The 15,577-nt window shown below is 35.9% G+C and overlaps 1 protein-coding gene across 9 annotated transcripts in view; it reads left to right on the forward strand.

The window, feature by feature from the left end:
• CADPS2 (calcium dependent secretion activator 2) overlaps positions 1-15,577 on the forward strand; it is a 619,537-nt gene that overhangs the window by 597,429 nt on the left and 6,531 nt on the right. For 4 of the 9 annotated variants that reach the window (XM_090042182.1, XM_090042184.1, XM_090042183.1 and 1 more), the window contains one exon: positions 3,748-3,795. The exons of the other annotated variants lie outside the window; for them this stretch is intronic. In XM_090042182.1, coding sequence (XP_089898308.1) covers positions 3,748-3,795 — 48 coding nt within the window. The remainder of the gene's footprint in view (positions 1-3,747; positions 3,796-15,577) is intronic. 9 annotated transcript variants of the gene reach the window in all.

A 15,577-nucleotide genomic window follows, 5' to 3' on the forward strand; every position in this document is an offset into this window, starting at 1 on the left:
ATATAGCTGTCTTAACAGAGGAAGTAATTCTGCCTTTGATCCAGTTTACCACAATCCATTACAATACTAATTCTGAAGCATAGTGTTTGCTCTGAAATGTATTTATTTGTGTACCATCTACTATGCATTTTAGAAAGCTTTTCTGGCAGTTTCATTTAATTATGCAAGTTACAGCAAATGTTTTCATAACAGCAATTCACAGCCTTTACTGTGACACTTCAGTTGTGGCAATTGCAGGAGGTCCCCTAACATAGACTCTCAGCCATGAGATGTCATGTCAGTGTTTGTTGTTTGTTAGGTTGGGTGGTCAAAATGAGACTTATCTCTCAGACTTTATATTTCTAGACACTCCTAGGCAGTTTTACACAAAAAAAAAAAGTATCATCTGTTTTAATAAGCTAAGTGTTAATATGTGTGAAAAGAATGATTTTATAAAAGCTTTGATGCCCTGCAGGGGTAGAAAAATTATCATCCATCCAGCTGGCACTTTCACAACGCACTAAAACCATATTAGCAACTTCTGCTTCAGTTTGGTGTTGCACTGAATCTATAAGCATATGTTTCATTTTCAAGTTTTCCTTTTTTTTCTTTTGCTTGTGTTGTAATTTTCTGAATGTTAATAATAATACATGTTTTACGGCCAAGTTCAGCTTTCACTGAAGTCAATGATAGTCTTTTCATTGACTTTAACAGGACTTGGATCAGACCTTTAGTCACTAACATTATAGAAATAAGAGAGGGAAAAGGTATTCAAGATTTTTCAAGTATGTAGGTATCCTGTGAAGAAAAATATCCATTTCCATTTCTGCTTTTGTTCATATATGCTATATTCACTGAATATTGTTACCTCTTTACTGTATAACACTACTCCCAGAGAGTCAATGAATTGAAATTAAACAGAAATACATTATCACACATATGAAAGTTGATGTATAAAACCACTTACTGTAACAAGAGATGAAACCCTGTTCTGTTCCCTAATGTAAATCCAGAGTAGATCCCATAGCTATAATGCCCCTTTATTGAGGTTACTCAGAATTTAAACAAGTGTAACTGAGAGCAAGATTTTGCCTATGATTATCAGTGTAAAAAATTAGCAATATATATATAATATAACTTGCATACACCATGCTGTCGAAAGCACTCAAAGGGGATTTAATGTTTTTGTTTGATTCCTCCAGCTATTTATGTCTGGTTACAGTTGCAACTCAGTACTGTTTTCCTACTAACATTATTTTGTGTTTTCATCAGCTGGGAAACTGGCATCTGGGTGAAGGGGGGAAATTCAATTACCTGTGCATATCTCAGAAAAAAATGCATTTTTGGGTTAAAGTAAATTTTTAATAGCTAATGAGACTTGGAGTCTGGTGGCTATTCTATAGGCCACAGGTACCTACTTCAGCAGACTAGTGGCCAAGCTGTTTTTTTTTTTATTCAATCTGAAAATTCATACTTCAGAACCACTTAAGTATGCACCCTAGGCCTAATAACACTGCAGCACTGACTCAGTTTTATACAGGTGTGTAACTCCATTTAAGTCATGCAAATCAATCAAGCTGCAATCAGGTAAAACAGGTAAACATGATGGCGAATCAAGCCAAAATGTGTTTTGGGCCCCCTCAACACATTACAAATATCATGGAATTAACTGGTTAATTGTGCAGTTACTTTAAGACCAGCTACATGTGCAAAATACCTATTACGCTATAAAAAGCTCCAACCAGCTGTGAAGTTGAAAATGTGTACTAACTTTATGAGTGGTTGCTATTGAGCTTTAATTTGCATGTGTAGCAGAGTCTCCCCTCTGGCTGGGAGTCTCATCGGCGCCCAGCCACAGGGATGCACCATACCCAGCTGGAGCAGGGAGTTCCGCAGCTGACAGGACTCTCAGCCCCAGCAGCTGCAAACACTGGATCCTGGCAATGCGTCTCCCGGTGCCAGGACCTAGCTCGGAGATCTTCAGGGATGCCGTGAGCGGTGCATGGGGCACCCCTGTGGCTGGCAGCCCTGCAGCTGAAATTGCTCCCTTCCACAGGAGTTTGCTTCTTGCCCATGGTGGAGCTTGGGAGCTGGCTCTCTGGGCACAGGCAATAAAATGCAATGGGATCTAATGCACGATCCCACAATCATGCCTCACATATGGCATAGCAAGGGGTGCGATTGTGTGGATCACACATTAGATCCCTTCATGCCTTTACCTACAGTTGTAATGGGGCCCCTAGGTTCTTTATATAAAAGTTGTTCAAAATAGATCTTGTGTGTTTCTGCAATATACCTGTTTTGCCATGCATAACTAGTAAATCACAAAGTTAAACAGTCCCTTGTGCTTATAAATGATTCAAGTTGCCTGCTGTCATGTAAAATGTAGTCCTTTTTTAAAATAGTGGTCAATCAGTGTATTTTAAGCCAAGATCTATTTGAAAATATTCAAACTTGTTTGAACCAGTGCATGAAAATTGTTTTCATCTTTCTGTGAAGAACTCCTAGAGGGATATTTGGAGAGCTAGAGGATGAAATATTTAAGGGGAGTTCAACCAGCATAAAAGTGGGCTATCAGAGTGTTCAATAAGACCCAATTTTTTTTACAGTCTATTAGGCAAACGATTTAGGAAGCACTGAACAAACATCCGGAGAATGTCATTTATCCAGCACATACATAATACGTGTTTATAATATCCTAAACGTCCACTAATGGAAACTTTCTCCAAGGAGCTGGTCCTACACCATTGGAGTCCATGGAACTTTTGCCATTGACTTCAGTGAAAGCAGGATTTAATTTATGCACCTATCTCAATATCCTGACTGGCTGAATTTAGGACTCTGGCACATGTTCATTTAATGGTGTAATGCAAGGGTGATCAACCCCAAGCTCACAGGCCAATCCCTGGCACCATGTCATCCAGCCTGTGAAGCTCGCCATGAATGACAGGCCAGCTGAGCAGCACTGGGCCCCTGGACTCCAATTTAGGACAGGTATAAATAGTGCAGGACCCCTGGAGCCTAATCCCAGCTGGATGGATTAAAGCCATTGAACCCATTCAGATATTGAATAATCCAACCATTATTTTACATTACAAGTTGTACACCTGTTGTTCCTCTTAAAAAATAAATAAAACCACTTTGTTCATTACTGAAAGAATCATACCCTTGTTTTACTATCCACATGTATATACTTACAGTAGGAATAATGTAAAAGTCAGTATTTGCCAACTGTGAGATGATACAGTGGAGTAACTCTAGTTAGTGTCAGTTTTAGATACAGTCTGACATGCAAGCTTGGCTTTTGACACAGCATTACTCCCATTAACTTCAGCAGGACTACTTGCACACCCAAGTGTTTCAGACTTGTGGCCTTGGTCATGGTGACCACAGTGCACGTGTGTGTGAACACAGACCTTGAATAGTTTAATAGAAAGGAAGGTTAAAGCACTCATATGACATTCTTTGGTTCTTAGAAAGACCTGGACATTTATGACATATAACATAAAGTGTCCAAACATCCCAGCTTTCCATAACCTTTATTTTTAGGGTTTTTTTCTGTGTTTTGTTTTTCTTTTTGCTGTTGTATTTGCAATATTAAAAAATTAGCCCTGTTGACTTGTCATAGCCAGTCATGATATTTATTTTTAATTTTTTTGTGTCAAATAAACTGATTGCTCCATCATTTTGGTTATAATGTCAACACTCTGAATTGAATACTAATCATGTTTCCATGTCATAACCATTATTTTCCTTTTCCATTAGTAGAAAGGGATGGATGATATAAGTTCAATGATGTACTTGAGGCTGTTTGAGGTAATAGTTTATTTCTAAAGATTGTTATGTTGTGTACCTCATTATGTGCTGAAGGGTGGATATGAAGTACTTGTCTAACTGTTTGTTTGTCATAATGTCTGCTAGTATCTTTTAGCAAACAGTGTATTGGCCTTTCAGCTGCATGTTTTTATAGATCATTTATAATAATTTGCAAACATTATCTCTACTTAACAATGTGTAAGTTTTTCTCCTTGGTAAGTAAGAAGTAATAGATTTTTTTCTAGTGATTTTTAGTTGTATAAGAAAAGATTGTTTTATATGCAACCTGTTCTGTTGTACTGGTTTGTTCACCGTGTTGTCTATGTCTGTCTCAAAAAGTAACATTATTGTAGCATTTAGTAGGTAGCATGTTTTTTGTAGAAAATGTAATGCTTGATTTTAAAAAATTTGTTCATTCTCAAATTGCTGCCTGTCATGTTAGTTTTAGATAATAATCCTCATCTTCAACATTATATAATTATTGCAAGAGGGTGATTTTACAAAAAGGTCTACTTTTCATCTATCTTATATGCCAAGACAAATCTGCAAGTTGGGACTTGGGGAAGGCTGGTTTAAAGGCCTTCACTTGAATCAAAAGCTGTATTTGAATTGAAATATAGGAAATTTGAGAAGAGCGTACCTAATTACCTAAAAGAAACTCAACAAGAATAAGTATTGCAGCTTGTTGATCTTCTCATTTCTTTGATAATTCAGAATAATCTTCAAGAAATATGTGGACTTCTTTCTCAGATTCTTGAAATGTGATCGCAGAACACAATTGTCATTTGGCCTAAACCCAGAAATACACATCTTTGCATGATGCACCTGGACATATGTGGCAGGTCTGGTAGAATCAGCTAATTAACAACACAGGCTTAAACAGGCACCTCATCTGGCAGTGTAGTTAGTTGCCTGATGGTGCTCAGCAGGATTTGGTAGTGCTTTTTATTTTTCTATCCTAATGGTCTGCTGCCCACCTAATTTTGCCTTATTGTCAGCCACTACTTACCGCAGCTTGAGGCCCTCCCAGGAGGCTAAATTATTATCAAAGGATTAGGGAGATGTAGCCTTGCAGCTCTGACATTTCTGATTACTTGTCTATGCCAGAACACTAATTAGCTGTGACTAATTAAGAAAAATGTTCCTGCTATAGAAAACCATTTAAAAGAACTGAGAAGGAGAAAAGCAATTGAAAAGCTGAGCAGTGCTCAGATTTGCCGATGCTCTTTAGATTTCCACCAAAGTCTTTACTCACCTTTAATTGTGCCTAATTTTTGGTGGAAGGGGGAGAGGGGAAAGGGGAAGCCCTTCATATGTGAATGAATCTGAGGTTTTCTCTTGAACTGAAAAAATGTTTGTCTCTTTAAAACAGTTTGTAGTATCACTTTTCTTTAGGTGAAAGAAAGAACAAATCTTTTTAATTTTCTGGCACTTTCACCAAGATGCTTTGTGTATACATGCAAAAGTGTGAACACAAACACAAAGTAATCAGCATCTTGCAAATGTGTTGTTAAAAGTTCACTACAGCATTATTGACTTTTTCTAAATATTTTTCCTTCACCTCTTGAGATAAAAAGCTGTATAAAAGAGGAACTGTTCATTAAAATAGCTGAGAACATTACAGGAGACTGATTTCATAAAGAATAGAGGAGCTATATTTTTATTTTTTTTGAAGTTATATCAAGGCGCAAAGGCCCAGTGCTGAATGGTGCTGAGCATTCTGATGGTGATTCAGCAAAATCTGTTACTGCTGAAATGAGTAAGACTTGTCACCTGCTTAACTTTAATCCTGTGCTTTATCATTTTGTTACCTCGGGAACAGAATGCTGAGCATCTTGGACAATGGAGCCCAGGGTGAGCATTATATGGAGCGTGGTTTCTATTAAGGCATTCTTGCAAATAATTCCCTGGCTATTATCACCCAGGCCTTAACATAGTATCTGTTCCAGATGCAATCCTGAGGTTTTCCTGCATCTTCATTTTGACGTTGCTTTGCCTTAATCTCTTGGAACCTCCATCTTATAACAGTGCCCTATATTTTTACCCACCTGAAGCGGCATGTGAGTAGTTTTCCTTAAGACCGCACATACAGTCTAATTCAGTCAGCATGTTACATGCTGAGAATTGACAGCTGCCACCTATTCCCTGCTTCCATCTTCCCTAAGCTTACTATTTTTCTTGCATTAGATATTATAAAAGTGGGGTAAGTATTATACAGTATCTGATGAAACTAAAAACTGTTCTGCTGAGCAGAAAAGGAAATGGAAGCATTTTCTCTGAGCTGTCAACCTGTGATAAAACTGAAGCTCCTGATTTCAGTTGATTGTGTGAGAATCTCAGCTTTCACTTTTTAAAAAGTGAATTTCTAGTCCTTGTAGTTGTGGAGCTATCATGGATCCTACAGATTTGAAAATGAGAGAGCAAATTTAAAAGAAAAGAGCATCGCTCTCATGAATCTAGGAGAGCTGTGAATCATTAATTTTGAATGTTTGGAGTTCTCAGTACAGTTTTCTATTAGACATGTTTATGCTCTGATCTATCTATTAATTTAGTTATTTTTTCAGTGCACCTATCCATCACTCACAGGGCCTATTCACTAACAACAATAGTAAACCTTATCAAATAAATAGTGGACTCCTCCCAACATCCATTCAGTATTAACCCCTTAACCCTCTTATCCTGCTAGAGCTAGGCACAAAGCAGACGCTCATTACAAGCATCGTATTTTTTATCTAGATGGCTTGAAAAGTGTCTGGTACCTTAATGAAATCAATTGGGCATGTACAAATGAAAAATTTAAAGTAGCACTGAAACTTTAGATGAGTCTATTGGTAAACGTTAACTATGGCTGCAGCTTTCACATTCTGTGCAGTCAAGGAAAATCAATAGGGATTGTACCATTTGTATTGTTTTATCTAATGTTTGTTCACCATGAAGTGCTGGGCACAAGCACCATCTAGGGAATATTGATTTCTTGATGTACTGTAATCCACACACGCACAATCAGTAGCAGAAACTCACAGTTTCTGAAACCTTATCATGCAGGCTTGTTTTTTTCTCATGTCTCATTTAGGTGAAGCTTACTGTAGAAAAATCTGTGCAAATCTTCACAAATAGAAATATAACTGTATTGTTCCCTGAGTAAACAAAGTGAAAATGAGAGACACGAAATGAGAATAATCTTGTTTTATGAGAAACAGGACAAAACAACAGAATGTTACTTTTTAAATCAAAATAAGCTAATGAAAAGACACAGCAGAGCTTCCTGAAGCAATTTGTGGAGTTTGTAATCATTTGGCAAATGCTGCTTAGTCTCATCCTGCAGCACTGAAGTAAGTGTGATGTTTGCCATTGACTTAAATAAGCACATGGATGAGACCTATGTGATTTCTTTTGAGCAGGAAAAGGGGCTTCAGATACTCTCTGTTTTACTTACCATCCTTGCACAGAAGCAACTCTCCTTCATTTTCTACTCTGCACTGTGCATATTTAAAATGTGCAAAACAAACAGCAAAAATAATGAACACCACATATAAAAGTTCAAGATGTAATGAAATACAAAAGATGCATGTGTATGAAACGCAAAGATGTGTGTCAGAGATGAAAAGGATTAAAATGAGAAAAATGTGTTACATATTACTGGCAAAAATGTCTAGAGCAGACAGCATTTTAATGCTTTAATTAAAAATACATTTAGCTTAAGTCCAAGTGAAGAAGAGGGTGATCCACTTGTATAAGGGATGCTGAAGTAATTGGGCACCCAGAGAATAATATGCTTCATTATAAATTCTTATGCTGCACTTACATATCTGCTTGGGTAGTTGCTGCACTTACATATCTGCACTTACATATCTTACCTCAGGTAAGTTAAGTGCATACACATGTGTTTGTAAGCAATAGAGTAACAAAGAGGTGACCAGGGCAGTAACCACGGTGGATGAGTGGGGTAGGAGAGGACCACAAAAAAAAAGCAGCAGTTACCCTGCTGATGCAGCTGCAGACAGTACAGCCACTGACTCTGCCGTGTGTGTGGCTTTCACCCAGTTACACTTCTGTTTGTAAGGCAGGAGCCTTAGTGATAATGTTATGAAGTCATTGATAAATTTGCCTTTTTTCTTTGATTTGTTTTTCTTATTTAGGGCCTAAGATTTCTGAAGCCTTCAGGAACATTAATTGGGCAGCCTTATTTAGTTCCTACACAAACAGTTTTCTGTATCAAAAAATGATCACTCAGCACAGCGCACAATGTGGCATGACTGGCAATATTTGTTTGAGGTAGCCCTAATATTGGCATAACATAGGAAGTGTACTTCAGGAATAAAGTGTGCTAGCATAGTGGGCTAGAGAAGCTATATTTGCCATCAGTCTCTCATTTTAATAATTACTATAGGACTACAAATATTTAAAATAAGAACAACATTACAGATGTCCAGGTTGAGCGGACAGCTACGTGTAGATATAATTTTACAACCCCCAGCCTCATTGCATATTTACCATATGTGAAGAAGACACATAGGAGATGCAGGTCACAAAGACTGCAGTTATAAAATTGTGGAAATGCTTTAAATATTTTTTAATATTTTGTCTCTCTCCCATATAGCAATCTAGTATACTGTATAGGAACAGATTAATGTCCTCTATAAAATATTTGCATTTATAGGCAGCGATTCCATAATCATGTAGTAGTTAGCTACTCCAAATGTGTTTTGGTTAGTTGACTTTCCTGTGCTTTGCAAGTGGGTTTTGTCTTGTTTACTGGGTTTTTTTGGTGAAGCTATGAGTTGGAGAAGTTACAAAGCTAGACCATATGAACCTTTCATCGGTGTAATCAGGAAAGAGATTGATTAGAGACTGGCAAATTGGAACTAAAACTAGCTAGAAAAATAGAGTTTGCATGCTATAAAAAAGACGCTTTAGAGGTTTGGGGAGACACGGACAATGAATGCAGGTTATTTGGGTAGGGAGGAGTAACAGAAATTGATGATAAAAGAGGGGAATAGGAAATACAGAGTTATCCATATTAAATTTAAACATTTAAAATGTTCTAGACTGAGAACATTAAGCATCTATTATCCAGTGTAAAAAACAAAGTCTTAATTTTCTTCCACTTTGCACCAGCCTGATACCAAGGAACCTCCACATGCATACATTCATCTACTTAATTTCCCTTCCTATGTACCCTTTTTAGTAGATTTAATTCTACGTATACACATATATTTTTACTTATATTTATGCTTTATGAAATTCCTAAGCAAAAAGAAAAGAAAAAAAATTACAAAGTGTATGAAAATGTATTTCAGTGAAGTCCGGCTGGCACTTGAAACAAGGTAAATCTCTTTACAAAATCCTGGAATTCTGAATAAAACAGTAAACTGTTTGCAGGTTAAGGTATGCAGCCAGTCCCTCTATTTTTATAAAGAAAAGCTTCATCTCTCTCTCTCTCTCTCTCTCTCTCTCTCTCTCTGGTTTATGTCACTTCCTTGATGTTCATTTTGATTCCTAAAAGTGGCAGTGCTAAGTCAAAATAACAATCACTAGAGCTCACATTTAAAAAAAAAAATAAAGCAGCCATTTCTAATATGCTATGTATTTATACCACAACAGTACTCACTACAACACTGTGTACTTGTTATCAAATATATCTTAAGTAGGGTAAACAACTTTTGAGGTCTGCCCTACAATCATATTAACCTAAAACATCAAATAGTTTATACACATCATAACACTCAAAAGATCAGTTAGTCATTATATGATTATTTTACTTTTCCAACATCACACTATCAAAAACTTAATAGAATTATTATGGCATCTAATATAGTTTTAAGATATACTATACAACTATATTCAGAGTCACTAGTATACACTGAGCATCCTGTTTTTGCTACACAACAAAAAAAAGATGGCTGTAAATCAGACATGGTTATAGTGAATGATGAAGGTATATTGGTGATATCCCTTAACTGTTCATTTTCACGCAGTAAAAAATAGTTAAGAGTTTTTGAACATAAATAAATTGTTACTGGAGTGTATCTAAGCAGCATTAAAACATGCTTTCAACTTTAGCAGTTCGTTAGTAAAATACACCAAAGTACATCAAATACAGAAGTAGTAAATATCAAGGGCAAAATAAGATGCTAAATATAAATTCTGTTCTGTAGTCTTCATAAATTGGAAGACTTCCAGTTCTGGCAACTGAACTGCATAAGTTATCTGACTATTTATACTCTTAAATTATATACCTCTTTATGGATACTTTGTTATAAAATGTGTGCAGTCTAGAAACACTTTCTGAAAATAATTCAGACTAAAAGGTAGAGTCAACACATGATATTTACCTAAATTGTTACTTTTAAAATTATTTGGTATAGAAAAATTACTAATTTGCCTAAGGAAAAAAGATATATCTGTAACTATTAAAATATTATGAAAGATATCTTCTTTACTTCCTAGGAGGGAAAAGTTAGGTTTTTAAAGTAAAACAAAATTGTATATTCGCATTCCCAGAGGTATACAAATTATATATTCCCATTCCCAGAGGTACTTAGTACTACAGAGCATGGAAAAGTTGTTTGCTGGATTAGACTCTTAGAACCAAATCCTGATCCTACCTGCATCCCCAGTGTGAGGCCTACCAGAACTTTGAGATGTGATTTGTGCTACAGTAGAAGAAATGTGATCACATCCTGAGTATCTTTGATATCTCCCATGTACAGATATGCACTCTTCTCAAGAATGATTTTACAGAGATTTCTGATTCCCTAACCCCACTCTCTGCCTAGTCTTTTCCCCACCTAGATGACCCCAGGGAGGCACGTAGATGGGATTTCCTGAATCTAGTGGAATCCCTCCATGTCTTCCATATCTCAAATTGCCAAAGAGACTGAATGGGCCATGTAGTTCAAGTTGGAATTGTTCAGAGTGATATCTCAGAAAAAGAATGATAAGTCCTGGACAAAAACTGGATAAAGTTCCCTCAGCTTTGCTGCTGAAGGAAAGAAATTCCCACCCCAGCAACTCCAGGCATCTGTTGACCACAGGGTTTGGAAGTGTGGTCCTAATCTTTCTGGGATAGAGTGATTCAACTAGGGTTACAGTTTCAGTAACCAGGAAAGTCAAGAGAGCAGGATATGCAACAGTCTAAAAGAGGACACTCGTATACAAGAGTTCTTCATTTTCCAAGTCAGTTCATAGTTTTTAAGGGTGAGCTTCTGAAGCTGCCATTAGAAATAATGGGAACTAGCTGCTCAGTACTTATGAAAATCAGATCACTTATTTAAGTGATTGCTTACTGATTTAGCAGCCTAGCTTAGCACTCAAATGTAAATATATTAAACATAAATTCTTAGTACAAAATGCATCCTTGAAGATACTACTACTGCTGTATCTTACAAACCTCAAATTGTTTTATGAAAAAGCCAGTATTGCCACCCTGATTTTATGGGAGTAAAAAAAAATGTTGATACATTAGACAATTGAACAAAGCTTTCTGTTCATTGAAATTGTTTGGGGGTTTTTTTCCACTTTCCTCTTTTCTAAAATCTGTATTTTTAAAAGCTAAATGGTATTTTTCATTATTTAATATCATTTTCTGAAGTATTAAAGCACCTAGTATATGTTAATACTCTAAATTTAAATAACAACACATTTTGATATCCTGCATTTACAAAATTACAATACATTTTGTACAGGTAGTACAGTATTCTAAATGTAGCTATTTATGAAATAATATGCTTTTTTTTATAAAAGATGCTCAAATATTTATTTTACACAGGAAATATAGCTTTCATTGTCTTGCCATGCTATCTCTACAGTAAAAAGTGTGGTTTTTATTATTGTACCTCACAAAACAATATAGCCAGGGGAGGTAAAAACCTGTCATTGTGCAACACCAATTCCTAATCAATAACAGGCTGAAGATTTAAGTGGGGGGAAAAAAAGCATTACATCCCTCCCCCCCTCCAAAAAAGGTACATTTCTCATCTTCATCAGAAGCAGCATTCTGACGGTGCCCATTTCCCAAGAGCAGCCAAGATACAGAAACCCTATGGGGTCTTGTGATTCAGATTTAGGAATATCAGACCAAGAAGGTGTAAGGCATTGTGTATTAGTATGTATTGAGTCCTCATCCCAGGTGGCAAACAGCTGCACCTTTTTATAAAACTTCAAATATGCATCTGAAGTGCTTGCTTTCACAAGATAAGTGTTATATTTAATTGAATCATTCTCAAAATGTTATAGATTAAGCAAGAAAAAGGATTGTGAATATTTAATATATTTGTTTTGCATTTCCAATAGTCAACAGAATAATGAAATTCCTTAACTACTTCTCTTTAACTTGCATGAAGAAAGCACGGTATGTTGCTAAATCTCTTTTCACCAGCACTGCCGAGAAACAACTTTAATCCTTGTTAGAAAATTGCAGAGTCTGGGACTGACAAAGAGCTCATGCTTGTTCTATTGTTAGTGCTCCTGGGCCCTGAGAGTGGAGCCCTTTACAGCTGCATGGATCCAGCCTGGCTCAGCTGTACTATTTAGGAGAGGAGGTTTGTCAATTTCTATTGACAATGGAGAGAGTTTTTCAGTGCCTGTAGCAGTGCTGAACACAGTTGGGGATCAATGCTAGCCATTCAAGCTGCACCCTCTTTCATTGCTTTGGTTTGTTAATTCAAGACTAAAGGTCCACTGAGGGGGTTTAGGGTGTTTAAGAAAGCTGATGAACTGTTTAAGAAAGCTGATGAACTGAGAGCGTTTATAGCCCTGGTGTGGCAATTTCCATAGTCAGTGGCAACTATTGGCACTGAGGGAGTTGTGTCCTTGTTGACCCTCTTGTTATTAAAAATGCACAAGTGCTGCGCTTCTCAATATTTCAACACTCTTTCATTGTCAATACCACCTTCTGAGCCCTTCAGCTTGTTGCTTGCTCTAAAGATCTTCTTAGATTGGGTTTGAAAACTTCACCTTAAACACTAGATTAGACTGATGTTCTGTTTTCCGTGCTCCTGTTGATTTGTTGAACCTTCCCAGGGCTGGAAAGCAAGTAGCAGCTTGATGGGGAGATGGGCTGCTAATATGATTTACCAGTCTACAGTCATGCACAATAAGTGTGAATAAATACAGGGGTCTCACAGAGTCAACCCTAGCCTTTCCTTTTCTCTTATTTTTACTTTAAAAGAGATATCTCAGGAAAATGAAGTGAGTAATGCATGCCCTTACAGGAACTGGATGAACTATGAATAAGGGGGGTGGGGGGGGAACATTTTTGTTAAAGTGGTTGGCTGCTGTCATGCACTGATAAGAAAAAAAAATATAATATACACTTGCTGCTTTATTCCTTTGAAGACCACAGCAAAGAATAAGCCACTAATGCCATATCACTGACATCTGCAAGAGTTATAATGCCCTTCTAGTGCCATTGCTAGAAGAGAAAAGGTGATTTTAACCAGTTAAAAGGGAAATGATTTGGGGTTTATTTTTATGTATTTATTTTTATTTAGAGTCTTGAAAGTTAAGGGCCATTATCTAATTGTTCAGGCTTGTAAATGAGTTTGCAACAGATCTTCCAAATGTTATGTTAGGTGTGCACTATGCCTGTGAATTGTATTAATGACGATCAAAATGCAAGGCCTTGCATTCCAGCTCCCCAGGAGATATGTAGCACCATTTGTTTTAGGATCCATTCAAAAAACAAAACTGGGAAAACATCTTTTTTTAACACCTTATATTATCTAGATGACATACCAAGTGTTTATTCTGCATCAATCTATGCTAAGCATTCAAAGTCTGTGCAAGAGGCCAAAAGAAAATAAATATATTCTATCTGTTCATGTTGGTGGTGGATCCTAAAATTATCCTTCCTGTGATTCTGGTTAAAAATACATTTCTTCAACATATCAATTGATCATTTGCTGTATAATGGTTCTCTTAATATTTACTCATATAATACAAAATAACATTATAGTATTACTTCACAGCTACTTTGTTGTAAACATTTGTTGCAGGATTAACATTAAAATTAGGCTACCAAAAACTCCAACCTTTAACATTTTAACATTTTTTTTAGTTCTAAAAGTATTTGTATCTGTCTCAAAATTGGCATTTACACAATGCATAAAATGGAGAAAGCAAATTTTCAGTTGCTTTCCAAATTTTATCTCTACAGCATTAGTGTTACACAGATTCAGGTGAACTAATGCTAAAGAGTGACTGTAGTTGCTTGGCTGTATTTTTGTCTTTATTTTTGCTGAGTTTGGATTCAGTGGTAGTTTTTCGTAACTTACTTCCTTTTATTAGTGGGGGAAAGACACATTTTTTGAGAAAATGGGGCATGCTTTAATCTTAGCTATGCCTCTGCAGCTGGGTTAATTTCAATTGTATTACACAGGGATAACCTTCCATAGAATTCATCAAAGTATCTGTAGTTTGCTCATTTGTGCCATTTACACCCCTTCTGCTGCCTACCAATTATTTGATATACAACCCCCTTCAAGAAATAAACTGTTGCCATGCCATTGGATTTTTCTTATGTAAGATCATCAGTTTCATTAAAGTTAATTGATATAATCATGTTCTATATCTCCCCCCTATTAATTACACCAATTAATAGAATGTGTAAAGCCTGAGTGGTAAGCGAATAGATTAGGCTTATCTTGTTGTAAGTAACAATAGATGGTTGAGAGAAAACGCCTGGACATAGGAGATTTCACGTTTATCATGTCAACAGAGTCCAGCAAGTGAATGTGGTGAAATGCCTTTTGTTATATATACATGGAAACCTCTGTGTATGGTTTACAGCCCCCACTTGAACAAAACTCATTATGCATTATCAAAAAGTAAAGCAATTTGAATGCAAAGCTTTAAACAAAGGTGTGTATAACAAATAAAATAAAAGACATCCTATTAAGAACGTATTTCAATGAGCCAGAAAAACATTTCATAGATAACAAATCCATCTCACATATTAAATTAATTAAGTTACTTAATTTTTGTGGAAATTGTATAACCACATGCATTTTATGCAGTGTTTTTCAGTTCAATAAAGTAATAAATTAATAGAAATGTTTGATCAAATATAAGACTAATTTACTTTCTGTGATTTGTAATTAAAACATATTTTATACCTATTCAACAAAATGATGTTAGAACAACTTTTACAAATACAAGTCAATATTATATTAATATCTTAGTTTTCATTATTACAAACATTTTGTAAAGCTAATTGCTTGTCACTGCTGAGACAAAATGTATTGTTTGCTATAAAGAAACTGTGTGTGTGTGTGTGTGTGTGTGTGTGTGTGTGTATTCAAAGTTTATAACAGGAAGTTTGCATCTTGATATATTGAGTACTAATTACTTTCCCATTAGTTAAATTCTACCCAGAAACAAATTCTACATTGTCTTAAACTTTCCAATATATTTTATTGCTGCTCACTATATTCAGAAAGTGCTAAAAACTGCATATCCTTTGAATGTATATAACATATGTACCTTGTACAATAGGTTACATTTTCAGATATGCAGATATAGCTCTGTTGGTAGTAAAGAGAGAGGTGATGGCATTAGGAAAGGATTTAAATCTTGTCCCTGTGGGGAAAGACTGACTGTAAATAGGCTATAAACAGGACTGAGACCTGAGCTCTCTCAAAGTATAATCTCTTACTCCTAAAATGAAACAAATCCCTTTATTTTCATAGCTGAAATAATAGCATCTCTTTGATAGATTATATAAGAAGAAAAGTACTGCAATAGCATTGTCTAAGAGGTTAATAAATCTTAGTCTATGTAA

This window comes from Crocodylus siamensis, chromosome 4 (genome assembly GCF_052110815.1).
Source record: "Crocodylus siamensis isolate JL-2025a chromosome 4, ASM5211081v1, whole genome shotgun sequence".
Classification (NCBI taxonomy): domain Eukaryota; kingdom Metazoa; phylum Chordata; order Crocodylia; family Crocodylidae; genus Crocodylus; species Crocodylus siamensis.